Source organism: Peromyscus eremicus, chromosome 3 (assembly GCF_949786415.1).
Source record: "Peromyscus eremicus chromosome 3, PerEre_H2_v1, whole genome shotgun sequence".
NCBI lineage: Eukaryota > Metazoa > Chordata > Mammalia > Rodentia > Cricetidae > Peromyscus > Peromyscus eremicus.
The window spans coordinates 95,582,281-95,597,917 of record NC_081418.1 but is presented as its reverse complement, the minus strand read 5'-3'; the positions used below and the strand labels follow the sequence as shown (position 1 = coordinate 95,597,917).

Sequence of the window (15,637 nt, the reverse complement as noted above, 5' to 3'; positions counted from 1 at the left end):
AAATTGCCCAGGCATTCACCAGACACTTGCTGTGGACTATGATGAGCAACTTCCTGAGTTCTACAAGCGAAGTAATTAGCACCTCTAAGGAGCCTGAAGTGTGTTCCAGAGGAAGAGCACCATTCCAGTGTGGGAGGCCACTGGGCAGATCCTGGAGAGGGCCTCAGGGTCAGCACCACCCTCTGTCTTCCCAGGTATCCAAGGATGGATGGTCGTTCCTAGTCCGCTTAACCTTTAATATCTACAGAGGTTTTCAAGCCTTCTGGACAGTTCTACCCTGTTGGTGGCAGTTACCCTGTCAGAGAAATGGTTATTTAACCAGCACTCTGGTTATGGGTTAGTTTCCTTTTGTGCAACTTAACAATCAATCAGTCCCTTAAAATGTACACTTCTCTGGGTTAGATGGCTAACCTGGCAGTTGAGTAAGAAGCTGGTCACATTCCAACACTGACCACCAAGGAAAGACCACTGACCAGGGTCCCACAAGTAAAGAGAGTACGTGCCAAAGAAATTGTCTACTGGCTAGACTTTTAGCAGAAACTTTTAACAGTTAGGGAAAAAAGATACCCTTGAAGACTGTGTTAGTAAAAGAACATGGTAAAACACTATGAATCTTTAGACCTACACATAAATATTATAAGCATGGGCAGAGGAAATATACAGAGAAAATAAAAGGCAATTAAAAAATTGGCAAGTTCATAATAGTTTATCCATTCAGAAATCTTTGAGAAAAGCTGAGCCTGTAATGAGAAGTGTTCTGGACTGATCACCAATGCAATTCATCTTTAAACTTAATATACATAAAGGAATAATAAAAGATTATAAAAAGTTAAAAAATGTTTAAAAATTTGTTTAATTCTTTTGACCTGATTTTATTAAAATCCATCCAGCTGTCTTCTGTCCAGCTCTGATCTCAGGCGGCCCTAGAAGAGCCCAGCCAGGTGGGCTTCACTGGGTCCATCCCCAGGAGGCTGGGTAGAAAGGTCTCTGGTAACCACCAGAAGTCCACTTCTTACTCTGGCTTGCTTGACTGCTGTTTGGCTTCACGTTCCAGAAGAATCTTCTTTGTGAATAGTCCTCTCCAGGTGGACCAGGAGGAGGGACAAGGCCTCTCTGGTAAACACTCTGGTTTTGTGAAAATTTTCTTAAAACAAGAAGTAATAAATCATTATCAAGATTAACATTAAAAAAAAACACAAAAAAGATTAACATATAATAAGCTTTATAAAATAAGAGATATTCTGGTTTTACTCTTTCCTACCTGGGTGACCTGGGCAGATAATCACTTATCTTTCTCTTCATTTTTTTATAGAATGGAGCTAGAAGTGGGGAGATGGCCCAGGGAGTAAAGTTCTTGCTGCACAAGTGTAAGGACTTGGGGCTGGATGCCCAGAACCCATAGAAAGCTGAGACACAGTAGCATGTGTCTGCAATCTCTATGACCAGATGGGGGCAGACAGGAGGATCCCTGGAAGTTGAGGACAGCTGGCCTAGCATGTGCAGTGGAACTAAGGAGGCTCTATCTCAGACAAGGTGGGAGTGTGAAGGGGATAGTGGAGGTTACCTTCTCTCTCTCACACACACACACACACACACACACACACACATACACACTCTCACTCTCTCTCTCTCTCTCTCTCTCTCTCTCTCTCTCTCTCTCTCTCTCTCTCTCTCCTTCTCCTCCTCCTCTCTCCTTCCCGCCCCCCTCCCTCTCTCCCTCCCTCCCTCTCTCCTTCCCTCCTGCCTTTCCCTCTCCTACTTAGTCAAATTTAATCAGATGTTTCTTTGGTCTCTATCCCTTCTCATCCTTCTGACTGTTGTTACAGGAAGTTGTAAGCAGCCATGTGGGTGCTGAGAATCAAACCTGAGTCTACTATTTTTTACTATTATAAACAAACTTTAATTTCAGTGGCTTTATAATATGTCACAGTATGGTTATGGTTACTTAGCTGTATCCCCACTCTTAGAATCACAGGCTACTACCAGTTTTCCTATCATCATTATTTGGGGGATTAGCATCTTATAATATATACTACTGTATGCAGAGCACCTAGCTCTGTATGGGACAGTATGATTTAAGAAGTAGAGAGTCTCAGCATGAAATTGACCAGGTATGAGCATCTTTATGGCCACTAAAACTGATTCAAACCAGTTACTCCCACTCTCAGTGTCAACAGCAGCATCTTTTTTGAAAGTCTAACAACGTACCAACTTGCTTTAACAGATGTAGCAGGGAACAACAATAGTTATTATGTATTTTAAAATCTCCACCTCAAAGAATGGAAATTAGAGATGTGGTCTCACCCAAGATTGCACACAGTGTGAATGGCAGAGTAAGGAGACAAGTTCAAATCCAGCCTGACAGTCATGACCCTCAAGTGCTCATAAAAAACACAACTAAATTAATAGCTAAAAGTATCTTCTAAGCTGTACCAGTTATTTTAGGTAGCATCTTGACTAGCATAAAGAAGCTACAGCTCTAGTGAGGCATTATTTTTCTATCGGTCAACAAGGGTGTTTCTGAGAAAGACTGATACAGGAAGAGCAGACTGAGTAAGGAGGATCTGCCTTCCATGTGGGCAGGCACCAGCCTCCTGGCTGGGATTACAGTACAATTACAAAGGCCGAGGGAGGAAAGGCAAATTTACCCTCCCCTGCCCTTCCACCTCTCCCCCAAGGCTCCTCAGGACCACTTAGGACTCCTACAGAGAATTACCATGTTCCCCGGGTCTGAGCCACCCTACTGGCAACCCTGGGTCTACAGCTTACAGAGGGCTTGTTGAGGGGCTTCTCAACCTCCAGTCACACATGCCAATCACCCCAGTGAAGGCCCCCTCTCATCTACCTACTTACTCGCTCTCCCTTCTTCCTTCTCTTCCTCTCTCCTTTCTTCTCTTCCATTTCTCTGGAGAATCCTACTAGACTATTTTAACTGAATTGAGACTTTTTCATTTCCCATTTCCCAAGTGAGATACGATGTACTTCCCTGGTCTGAAGTAGCCTCCATCTCAGTTCTAAGAAAGGGGGAAGCCCAGGTACCTGAATGACTGCTGTGAGTTCTGGGTCTGGGTATGAAAATGCCGGGGAGGTGGTGGATGGCCACCAGGCCAGTTGTTCCGAGGTCCTTGGTTCACAGGCTTGTTAGTGCTGTGGATGTGTTCCATAAGATGTGCTGAGTCTTCAAGACCACATGACCTAGATGTGCTAACATTCCGGTTCCTAAAAGAGAAGTATCCCACAGTGTCACCAGATTCCAGTTCCAGTGGCCAGTTCACTGTGTACTTTGGTGTGTGAACACAGGATCTCAACTCCCCCACTCCTATTTGTTTGGGTTTTGCTCAGCAAGTGAGCAAGATGCCAGGGTAATGTGCTACTTGAATTACACAAAAAAGGCTTCCCTAACCACAAATCTCACTTAGCAAAATGGAAGAAGACTTACTTTCTGACCCGACGGTTCTGCAGGTTTTCAATGTAGTTCTGCCGTTCTATGCAGTGCCCCCGGCACCTGTTGAATACTGCGGAGTGGATGAGGATAACTGTTAGAAATAGCTGCACAAAAAGAAATCTTACCCAGAGAAAGCAAACCGCAGCTCATATTCACTGACTAATCATTAGGTGGTTACATCTCACATATCACTTGCAGATATGTTCCTTCACAGCTTTTGGCAAAAGACGACCTTATAGTACTATTATTTTTCTTTCTTTCTTTTGGTCCTGGAGATCAAACTCAGGGTTGCACGCAGGCTGAGCAAGTGCTCTCCCATGGAGCCACATCCCCAGCCCCAAGACGTAGCTTTCCTTCCTTATCTCTCTTCACTTCCTTTTTGGCATCTTCTATTGGATCATATGAATTTTTTTTTTTCCAAAACTTGAAAAGTGGCTCTACACTTCCACCTTTAGCTTTCATAGGAAGGAAAAATAGTGACCCCCCAATACTTACATTCAATTGCATCATCTGGCCTCATGCCTTCTACATCAATCAAATATCTAACAAAACAACATAATTTGGGTCACTTAAATATACGAAAAGAAAAACAAAAATCAAAACAGGTCTCCACTTACACGTGGAGAGATATAAATCCTAAGAAAATACTACATATCTAATCCAACAGTTACAGAATAACATGCCATGACCATAGAAAACGACTATCCCAAGACTGACCAACTTTAGAAATCTATTAATAAAGGTCTTATATTAATATAATAATATAACTAATAACATGACCAAACTGGCAAATATTAAAAGGCAGATTCTGTAGTCATTTTCTTCAAAATGCTTTGTGAACTAAAAACCAGGAGGCTTCCTTAATATGACTGTGTATTCATTAGGAACCAACGACATATAAAGCAACTGGGAAAAATAGTAACACAGCTAAAAATACTGGGTAACCAACTGTACAGGTCAGAAACAGGGGCTACCATCACTGTCACCCACTTTTCCCTCATCTTCACCTTCAATCTACCACCAGGGTCCTGACAGTGATGACCACAGCCTTCCACCAGAATGCCCTCACCATCCTGGTCTAAGTGACCATTACACTTCAATTCATACAAAAACCTAATGGCTCCTTGCCTCTACTTCTCTATAGCATTCTTTACTCAGCAAAAATAGATGGTTTCAACAAACCCAAAAAAAGTTCAACAACAAGAAAAACCAAACAGACCCAAACACGGCTTTGCATGGCCTAACGCTCCCGCCTGCCCCTGCAGCTCCACTTCTATGGCACACTTACTGCACTGCCCACCCCGCAGCGAAGTATATGCTATCCTACTGGAGGGTCTCGGCTGAGCCTTATGTCCAGTCTCTTCAGTGTCCCTACTCAGCTAGTACTAGTTCAACACTCAGAGTCTCTCAAACTGTCCATGGGAATATACTGTCTTCGTGATGAGATAGGTCAGAGCCTCCCTATCACGGTACCATGTTCCTGTCTCCCTCAGTACTTGACAGTGAGAGTTCTATATTCTTTTTTTTTTTACTATTATTATTATAATTTTCCTTATTTCTTCAGAGGCAAGTTAAATCTCTTTACCAGCACCCACACTGCTCACACAAACCAGACCTCAGGATTTTCTGAATGGACAAGCAGCACAGCACAGCACAGCAATTTCTTAAGGGCCATCAGACTGCATCCTATTTCAGCATCTGCATGTCAAGTGAGGTTATTGCTGAGTCAGTGGCATATGGATCCAAAGATGCTCATACCACTCTAATAGTTTATCATACCCCAAACTTCTGACTTGCATGTTCATCAGTATGCAAAAAAAAAACAAACAAACAAACAAAAAAACCAGTATAACCTTTAAAACATAAGGTTTCCAAATACTTCCATAGGAAGATACCTACCACCTATTAGATTGTAAATCTGCACGTCTACTGTACTTGAAGCCACACAGATGTACTTCTATCTGCATCTGTGAAGTCTACAATGGTATTGCTGGTGGCAGTCTCTAGGTGGAGACAACACTGCTCTCTAATTCACCCATTTCTATGTAAGCTTACATTACCACTGTAACCAGACAAACACACCAAACACTATTTGGCTTTTGGGTTGACAACTCACCTGCAAATGAGGTAGCCAGTCCTGTTTAAGCCATGGGTGCAATGGACACCAATAAGTTTGTCTATAAAACAGGAAATGCAGAATTGAGTAAAGGAAACAAGATCCACCAAAAATAAGTTAAAGACAATTTTCTGCAGACTAACACAATTAGTGAAATATTACTGCTATGTTGAAAAGTGGCTTTAAAACATGTTATCAAGAATCACCTAAGCCGGGCGGTGGTGGCGCACGCCTTTAATCCCAGCACTCGGGAGGCAGAGCCAGGCGGATCTCTGTGAGTTCGAGGCCAGCCTGGGCTACCAAGTGAGTTCTAGGAAAGGCACAAAGCTACACAGAGAAACCCTGTCTCGAAAAACCAAAAAAAAAAAAAAGAATCACCTACGAAAAATTCATTGTTGTGGAAACTTTGCAAGTACTGCTTAGATACAATGATGCAAACTGTAGAGGCAGCCATTGGGTTAAAGCTGCAGCAGACAAGGCCATTTGTCTTACCATGGAGAGGAAACCAGAATGTGTTTGTGTGTGTGCAACACTGAAATTTGAAACTGGGCTTATGTAAGCCAGGCAAGTGCTCAGCAAATAAGCTGCAGACCTCAGCCCACCTTCACTTTTGATAATAGTAACAACCACAAGTGTACTCAGAATGGAAAACCAGCAGAAACACCTCAAGTATGTGTGGCAAAGAGGAGAGTCTACTGGCCTATTTGTGCTGTTCTCCTAGGTGACTCGCTCCTAACCGTTGACTCTGGTTGTCTCTTTATGTAACTCGCAGACCCTGATATTCTTAATCTTCTACATCTCACCCCTTAACCACAGGAAAAGGGAAACACTTCCATCATATTACACATTTCTCACTCAAGTTGTTTCTGTGTGGCCAACAAGAGGGAAAACACTTTATTACTAACAGCTGCCATTTTCAGAGACAACAGACCTACTATCAGAATATTAACAATGTCAAAAGTTTGGAAACTGCTCTGGAGAGATGGCTCAGTCCTTGACAGCACATCTGCCCTTGAAGAGGGCCTAATTCAGTTTTCCAGCAACCATGTCGGATGGCTCACAACTGCCCATAACTCAGATGGAGGGAATCTGAGGCCCCTGGACTCTGTGAGTACCCACATTTATATGCATGTAGCTACAAGCACACACACATAACTAAAATAAAAAAGATTTTAAGAGTCTTAAACCTATTCAAAATGTACAACAGAGTTCAGACAGAAAAGAAAAAGAAACCACAAGGACTCACCATTGTCTTTATTTTTCTTTAAAAACTCTTTAACTGCACACTTGAACTTAAAAATAGTGTCATTACTGGGTACCTGATGGCCAACTGTAAGAATTTTTATATAAGAAATAGTTTCTGGCAAATCCTACAAAGCAAAACAAAGAAAATGTACATTATTTCATTTGTAGGTATATAATAAAATGTTTGAGCATGAAAATAAACTGATAATAATAAGCTTACTATGACAGCAATTCTGACTAAAGAGTCACTTCTTACAAAGCTGTTTCAACCAGGAAATAGCACTTGATTTTCATTCAAACTGTAGGACAGTGACTAGGTATACAAAACACACCAAATTCCACGTGAATGAGGGTATATATGGTGTGACTAAAAATTATGTGGACAGTTCTATCTAATTATTTCACCTTTCTGTGCCTTCACAAAGTAGTAATGAGCTGTGCAAAAGGAGCTGTGGACACGAGAAAGAAAAGGGCAGGTGAGGGGCTGGAGAGATGGCTCAGTGCTTAAGAGTGCCGGCTGCTCTTCCAGGACGTAGTTCATTCAGTTCTCAGCACCCACGCCTAATGGCTCACAACAGCCTGTAACTCCTGCTCCAGAGGATCCGGAGCCCTCTTCTCAGCAGGTACCTGCACGCAAGTGGTAGACACAGACAAGCAGACATACAGACACACACACACACACACACACACACATCTTAGGGAAAAAAGAGAGGTTAGGTGAAAAATACATAACTCTGGGTTTAAGTGGAAAGTGTTATCATAATTTTTATACACAGAGTTCCTAGCTCTGTCCACAAGAAAAGCTTCACAACAATGTCAGTCTATTAGCAATGAATCTACCTGACACTCACATGTCTGAAAGAAAACAAAGCTTTCTGCAAAGGCTGAGTCAGGTGGGGCAGGAAACAGTTAAGATGAGCCCAGAACTCTTTCATGCAAAGTGATCAGAGATGATCAGGACATGTCAAAAGATTAGGACTAAGAAATGGTTTAATCTAGCTGAGAAGCTTTGGCAGCTGAGAGCTACCTGGAAAGGGAGAATCAGTTTTCTTCTTCAGAGGTGCGGCCCTGGGTAGTTGGCCATTTTCCAGAAGATGGCTTCACACCCACGTGCACTTGGGCAGCACTAATTTTGAACTCAGTGAGTTGCTTTTAAAAATGTGGTATCGGGGTAGGGTAGAGAAATGACTGAGGGAAAGAGCTGAAGAGCACTTGCTGCTCTTGCCAAGGACCTGGGTTCAATTCCCAGCATCCACATCAGGCAGCTCACAACCTGTAATCCAGCTGCAGGGGCTCTAATCCCTTCTACCACCCACAGGCACCTTCAAGCATGTGTTGAACAAACAAAAAAATGGGCAATACACATAAAAAGAAGAGGACATGACATTATGAGTGCAAACCAGGAGCAATTGGCTGTGGTATTTGGGTCGTTATGATCAAAATACAAATTATACATGTATGAAATTCTCAAGAATATTTTTCAAAAAAGGTTTTAGGAGCCAAACTGAGAAGCTCCAACTATCTGAAGAGAGGCCCTCCAACTGTGCTCCGACTGGAAAAAGCAACTGCAGGAGAGTTTGTAATGAGAGAAAAACTTAATTAAACTCTCACTAGTCACTATTGGCAGGTATTAGGGACCCAAGGTATTACTTTAAAGGTGTTACCTAGAGGAAAGAATCCTGTTGACATCACTCAGTAAATAAACAAGCAGAAACTTCATTAAATGAAACATGAATGATAAGATTCACCTTGAATAGCCTGGTATGGTGGCATACACCTGTAATCCTAGACCCTGGGAGGCTGAGGCAGGAAAATCTTGAGTTTGAAGTCAGCCTGGGCTACACAGCAAGAGCCTGTCTCAAAAAAGAAAAAAGAAAAAGGAAAATCAACTTTTTGAAGCTTCAAAGGAATTAACAGATCAGTCATCAACAATTACTAATACCATAAGAGACAACCACTCATTATATGCCCCCTAATGGAAGGACGCATGACCATCTATGAAAATGTCTTATGTCAGGCATGGTGGCACACCCTTGTAGTCCTTGTGTCCCAACAGGCTAGGCAGAAGAACCACTTGAACACAGGAGTTCAAGATCAGCCTGGGCAATGTAGCAAGAACCCATCTCAAAATATATAGATACACTGGAAACTGTCATGTTAAAAAGAAAAATAAGGCTCACAGTTAAGAGCCTTTCCTGCTCTTGAGAGAATGAGGGGGAGCTGGAGAGATGGCTCAGAGGTTAAGAGCACCGACTGCTCTTCCTAGAGGTCCTGAGTTCAATTCCCAGCAACCACATGGTGGCTCACAACTACCTGTAATGAGATCTGGTGCCCTCTTCAGGCCTGCAGGGACGCAGGCTGAATACTGTATACATAATAAATAAATAAATCTTTAAAAAAAAAAAAGGGAGAGAGAATGAGGGTTCAGTTCCCCAAACTCATGTAGCCACTCCAGCCATCTGTAACTCCAGTTCCAGTGGATCTGACACCCTTTTTTAACTTCTGTAGGTTCCAGCATGAATATGGTACAGCACACAAACACATTAAAACAGCTAAAGACTGTTTAGAAAAGGAAATCAATCTGGCTGTGGTGGTTCATGCCTGTAATCACAGCACTTGGGAGGTAGAGGCAGGAGGATCAGGAGTTCAAGGGCATCCTCAGCAACTGAGGACAGCCCTGCCTATATGAGACGCTATCTCAAATTTAAATTAAAAAAAAAAAAAGAACCAAGGCAGGTACAGTACTGTACATCTGTAATTCCAGCATGAGAGAGACTGAGGCAGGAAGACCATTAGGTCAGCAGGGCTACATATTAAGACTCTGCTTTAAATACCAAACCCAAAAGAAAACAGGAAGGAAGAGAAGGAAGGAAGTGGGAAAGGAAAGGAAATCCCCAGGGTTAGGGGAACAGAAGGAGAAAGGAAAGCAATCCTGAACCTGGTTGTGCTAGCCCACTGGCAGAGAACAATGGACTCGACCAGCACTTGAAGGCACACCGCTAACATTTAGAGAGTACAGGCTGGCTGGATCTCTCAAAGCACAGAATTCAAGAGAGAGACAAACAGAAAGTGAAAGACATGGACAGCAATCTTTATGACAACCAACTTCAAAATGACAATTTTTATGACATTTAGGGGCTATCAGATTACAAATCTGACATCAAAGAACTTATATGAAGGAAAAAGTATTGTATTTTACATATCATGCATACCAGAAATGTAGAGATAAATTCTATAATGTTTAGAGCTCCTTTAAAATAAGACAGAACATGCTGGGCATGATAATGCACACACTTAATACCAGCACATGGGAGGCAAGAGTAGGCGGATCTTTGTGGGTTGGAACCAGCCTGGTATACATAATGAATTTTAGGCCAGTAAGGGCCACAGAGTGAGACTCTTTCTCATGAAAAAACAAAACAAAGAACACTCCCCCCACCCCAACACACACACAGACACAGACATAGACACACAGACACACACACATACAAAGTGGAGGATAAGGAAGGCAGAATGGGGTGAAATAGGAGCCACCATGAAATATAGCATATACACATAACTTAAATATTGAGCCAGAAAAGATTCTGGTATGTGCTTCAATAAACATCGGAGACATAATTAGTGAAATAATTCAGGCACAAAAAGACAAGTATTACATGATACTGGGGCTGGAGAGATGGTTCAATAGTTAAGAGCACTGGCTGCTCTTGCAGAAGACTCAGGTTCAATTCCCAGCATCCACATAGCAGTTCACAACCATCTGTAATGCCAGTTATAGGGGATGTAATGCCAACTTTTGGCCTCCACAAGCACCAGGTATGTCTGCAGTGCACATATATACAAGCAGGCAAAAACATTCATACAAATAAATAAAAATAAATCTTAAAAAAAGGCGCATGCCTTTAATCCCAGCACTCGGGAGGCAGAGGCAGGCGGATCTGTGTGAGTTCAAGGCCAGCCTGGTCTACAAATCAAGTTCCAGGACAGCCCAGAGCTATCACACAGAGAAACCCTGTCTCGAAAAAACAAACAAAAAAATTTCTCCACAGATAAGTATAACTCACACAAAGGTACTTTTTTTCCTCCTGCAGCACACAGATTATTAAAAAAAAAAAAAGCCACAACTAGTCAAAAATACAGACAACAACAGACTGAGCTGCTCAGCCCCAACTGATACATCTAAAACACAGCCCTTACATCTTAAGGCTCAGAGAAAGAACACTCAGAAGAGGGAGGCAGAAAGATTCTAAGAGCCCCAAAGACCAGGATGTCAGCTACAAGATTACATTTTATACATGCTATAGGGAAGGCTCCACCCATGAATATTCAACAATGTGGGTGCTTACACAAGATCTGAACAGTAATACCAGTGGACATGCCAACAGGGATGGGAGACACTGCAGAGGGCCTGCCCTAGAGGAAGAGCTACAGGCAGTTAAGAACTGCTGGGAGAGGGAGAAGTCGTCTTCAGATATAAGCATCCTAAAGTGGTCAGCCCTAAAAACATACACAGAAGCAAGACTAGATGGACTCAGCAGGCTACATTTGTATATTTATTTGTATATACATATAGCAAAAAAGAAAGAGTAAGAGGCTATGAATTTGAAAAGGGGGGTTGAGAGGGGTTAAAGGAAGGAGGAGGGAAATGATGGAATTAATATTTAAATTAAATTTAAAAATTTGAATATATATTACATTTGCTACTTGTATGAGATACTAATACTGGGAAATTCATATAATAAACCAGGTAAGAGGTTACTAGGGGTCAGGAGTATAGGAAAAGGGGGAATTAATGTTCAGTGGTTACAGAGCTTTTGCTAAGGAAAGAGACTTAGGTAATAACCACTACATATTATAGTTCAATTCATGTCTCCAATCTAGTGTGTGTGTTGTTGTTGTTAAGACTTAATTATATAGTCCAAACTGGCCTTGAGCTTGTGATCCTCCTGCCTTGGACTCCTAAGCCTGAGATTGTAGTCATTTACTACCATGCCCGGCCTCCAATCTCATTTCAACATGAAATTAGGGAAACTATTTGCTTTTCCTTAAAATTGTTACTTCCCATAAGCACAGGACAGAAACTATGAAATTACTATGAATTCTTTTTTTTTTTTTTTTATTTAGAGGTTCTACTTACCTCTGCTTTATAATAGCGCTGAGTATATGTTAAATCAATTATCAATCCAAGTTCTTCATTTTGTTCGTGAATTTTATGAAAAAGATCCAAAGGAGAGAAGCATTCTTCTGGCATAAGCTTTGCTTCAAATTTCTGTCAGAGGGTGAGGTAGAGAGAGCAAAGCTGCTTAAAGTCCTGCACCACATTCTGTATTTACTCCAGCCCCAAGAGATGAGCACGGATGAGAAGCAAAGGGCAGTCCGCTCCTCGGGAAGCTCCTAACAGCCTCGCTTCCGGTGGTGGGGAAAAAAGAGCCACTTTGAACACATATTTCTGTGTCTGTTTGATGTCCCCGCCTGAATCACTTTGGAATGTCCTAGTCAACATTAACTAGGTAAGGGAAAAACAAAAGTAGAATAACCAGCTTATCAACACAGTCAATACTCAACTATCCAGTTTAGTCAGATGGACACAAAATGCAACGAAGTTATAATTAGTCTTCATATTATAGCTAGGGAATTATACTGTCTTTTCCTTAAACTGAGATATTCTACTGATCTGTGAATCTTATTTCAGGTTAGTAAAGTGACATAAAACAGGAAAATAGAGAGCAACCAGGCTGAGAGCCAGTGGGGCTCTCCATGTTCTCCATGGGGAATTTAGATTTCTGAAAAAATACTGAATTAACTTTTACCTTTTGCAAAGGAACTTTGAAAGCAATGAACCGAGTCCCAGGCATCCGCTGTCCAACTGGGAGATAGTCTTTCCACCTGTGACACACAGTATTTGTTAGACTGAATGTCAGCCTTGCCTCCCAACAGAACAAGGCTCCAAGATAACCAGGCACCTAGAACACACAAAATGCCCCTTTACTCTGCTCTGCCTTTTGTCACTCAACCTGTTCATTTTCCACAAATAACAACCTGCACTTTCTTCTTCTGTTTCCCCATCTTGAAAATAAATGCAAGACAACACAAAACAGGAAATACCTAAAACCAAAATGGCCAGAGCTTTCATACCCCTAATAAACCAGCCTAGCATCAGATACCAAGGCAATGTATCAGACATGAAGGCAGAGGGGGGGCTGTGTCAGAGGATGGGGGTTGAAGGGGGGGCAACAAGAGGCAGAAAAGGGGAAGGAGAGCAAATAGCGTGTGCTTTCCCTCCTATGCGGAATCTAGTTTTAAATATATAATGTATATACATACATACATACATATGAGACATGAAAAAAGTGGTGAATTACTTAGGGGAAGAAAGAAACTGGCAAAATGTGGGCAGGAGAAAGGGGAAGGTGTATTCATGGGGGTGAGTATGAGCAAAGTATAATGACATACATGTATAAAAATGTCATAATGAGACTCATATTTTGCATGGTAACTAAAAATATTAAAAACTGCAAGGAGTAATGAATACCTACACTCTGGCTGAAAGGGCTCAAACACAATACTTGGACTGCACAGTGTTCTCAGTTTCCACACAAGTGACATCAGTTCTTATAGGAGTAGACAGCCTGAACTTCAGTCACGCTAGGGGTCAGCGTGGAGAGTGAGAGCTGAGGTAGTTTATGTCCATGAATTACAGCTAAGCAGGGTTCATTCAGTATACATGAAGATCAGAAAGTGAGGACTGAGTGGAAAGAGACCGGGCTGGAGACACAGAGGACCCCAGAACAGTGGAGCCTACTGTGACAGGCCATGACAGAGTTGATGTTTTATTTTTAAAATCAAGCTTTACCTTACATCTATGAGCTGTCTCCCAATTACTACTCGATATTCAGTTTAAATAACTGACTATATTAAAGTATGCTAAGAACGGATTAGAAGGAAATGAGAGTAGATAAATGGACACCTGTCTTCTGGAACACTCAAGCAAGTTCTGCACCGGGGTGACGATGGAGGAAAGCTGACAGACTTTAAAAATATTCAGGAGAGCCGGGCGGTGGTGGCACAAGCCTTCAATCCCAGCACTCAGGAGGCAGAGGCAGGCGGATCTCTGTGAGTTCGAGGCCAGCCTGGGCTACAGAGTTCCAGGACAGGCTCCAAAGCTACACAGAGAAACCCTATCTCGAAAAACAAAAAAAAAACAAAAAAAAAAATCAGGAGAAAAAAGGAAGCGCTTACTAAAATCTAGGAAGGTAGAGAGGGCATTATGTACATTCTAGATTTTAGGTACTGCTCTATGTGGAGATGAAGTGTTTATTGAAGTCTGGGAATGGGGAGAGGACGGTCTGTCCATCCTGGGTTTTAGGTATTGTTTATTTGTGGAGATAAAACAAAAGATTTGTTGAATTCTAGGAAGAGGAGAGGCCAGTCTGGCCAAGCCTGTCTTCAGCTATTCCTTATTTGTGGAAAGAAAACCGGCCGGCAGTGGTGGCGCACGCCTTTAATCCCAACACTCGGGAAGCAGAGGCAGGTGGATCTCTCTACATTCGAGGCCAGCCTGGGCTACAGAGCGAGATCCAGGAAAGGCGCAAAGCTACACAGAGAAACCCTGTCTCGAAAAACCAAAAAAAAAAAAAACAAAAAAGAAAGAAAAAGAAAAGAAAACAACCGACTTTTGAAATCTGGGAAGGAAGCAGGCCGTCGCAAGAAGTAAAGCGTTCACAGCATCTGTGAACAAAATCGTAAATCTAACCACCGGCACAGGCAGGGAAAACTCCCTCAAATGACACCTCCGCCCCCAGAGTCCTGGAAGTGACAGAGCCTCTCCAGCTGGTCCTGAGGGCAGGGTGTCTTCAGCTCGGACCGGCTCCCTCACACAGCGCCTAAACAGTCTGTAGACTGCGGCTCCCAGGGCTCAAGGGACTACCCAAGGCCGGCAGCCGCGCCCCAAAGCGCACTTCCGCGCTGGCCGGCGCCCCACAGAGCGAGCCCTGTCGGGGCAGCCCTGAGACCCTAGAACGCGGGGGTTGGGGAGGTTCCACGCGGAGGACTCTGGGAGGCGGAAGGGAGCGAGGCCGCCACGGCAGCCGGGACGACCCAGCCCGAAACCACAGCGCCTTACCTTTCCGGAATGAGGTTTTTGACCTTCTTCTTGGGTGGGGCACGGCCGGCGAAGTCCCGGCCCCGACCACGACCATTGCGGCCATAATGCCGCTGGCTCATGTGGGCGCACACCTGCCGCCCACCCAACGCCAGGCGGGCCAGAGCGGCCAGCGTGGCGACCTCAAGGCCGCCAGGAGACGCCGCGGGATCCACGGCGCCCGCGCAAGAAAGCGCTGTGTCCGATGCCTCGCTGGATGGCGTGCGTCGTGGCCCGCCGTGATGACGTCAGACGACGCGCGGACGGTGGTTTTCGTCTGCCAGCCCTGGGTTCCAACAGCGCCGTCTGTAGCCGGAGGCCGGTTATCGCACGTACGCGCATTGTTACCTGCACCGGCAGAACGGCCCTGGCCAGAGAACGGAGAGTCCAGCACGCCCGCCCTCACCCCTGCGTTCTTCGGTCTTCGCGACGCTGGCAGTCGTTTACACTTCGTATATCGTTTATGGTATTCTTGACTTTCTCACACAGGTGTGTCCTTTTTCCGTCGAAAAGAAATACACCAAAGGTTTTATACAATGTATTTCTCCTTATTTAAATATATATTTATGTTCTTTCTTGTTTTAAACGGCACAGGACATTTAATGGATTATAATCGACATAATTAAAAGTACCCAAACTGAAACACCTCCGCCTGTTTGGAGTTTTGTTTGTTTTAAGGCGAGGTCTCACT

General features: G+C 43.3%; 1 protein-coding gene across 2 annotated transcripts; it reads right to left on the bottom strand.

The window, feature by feature from the left end:
• Positions 1-687: 687 nt before the first annotated feature.
• On the bottom strand, positions 688-15,185 carry Dusp11 (dual specificity phosphatase 11). 2 transcript variants are annotated; one of them, XM_059258061.1, is made up of 9 exons: positions 14,929-15,185; positions 12,617-12,692; positions 11,944-12,075; positions 6,808-6,931; positions 5,562-5,622; positions 3,941-3,987; positions 3,440-3,515; positions 3,040-3,219; positions 688-1,144 (listed from the first exon to the last, which is right to left on the bottom strand). In XM_059258061.1, the coding sequence occupies exons 1-9, from the start codon at positions 15,027-15,029 to the stop codon at positions 949-951; spliced, it is 993 nt and encodes a 330-aa protein (XP_059114044.1). In that variant the 5' UTR covers positions 15,030-15,185; the 3' UTR covers positions 688-948. The 2 variants fall into 2 exon arrangements, with proteins under 2 accessions (XP_059114044.1, XP_059114045.1); XM_059258062.1 differs by lacking the exon at positions 14,929-15,185 and adding an exon at positions 13,774-13,908.
• Between the last annotated feature and the right edge of the window lie 452 nt (positions 15,186-15,637).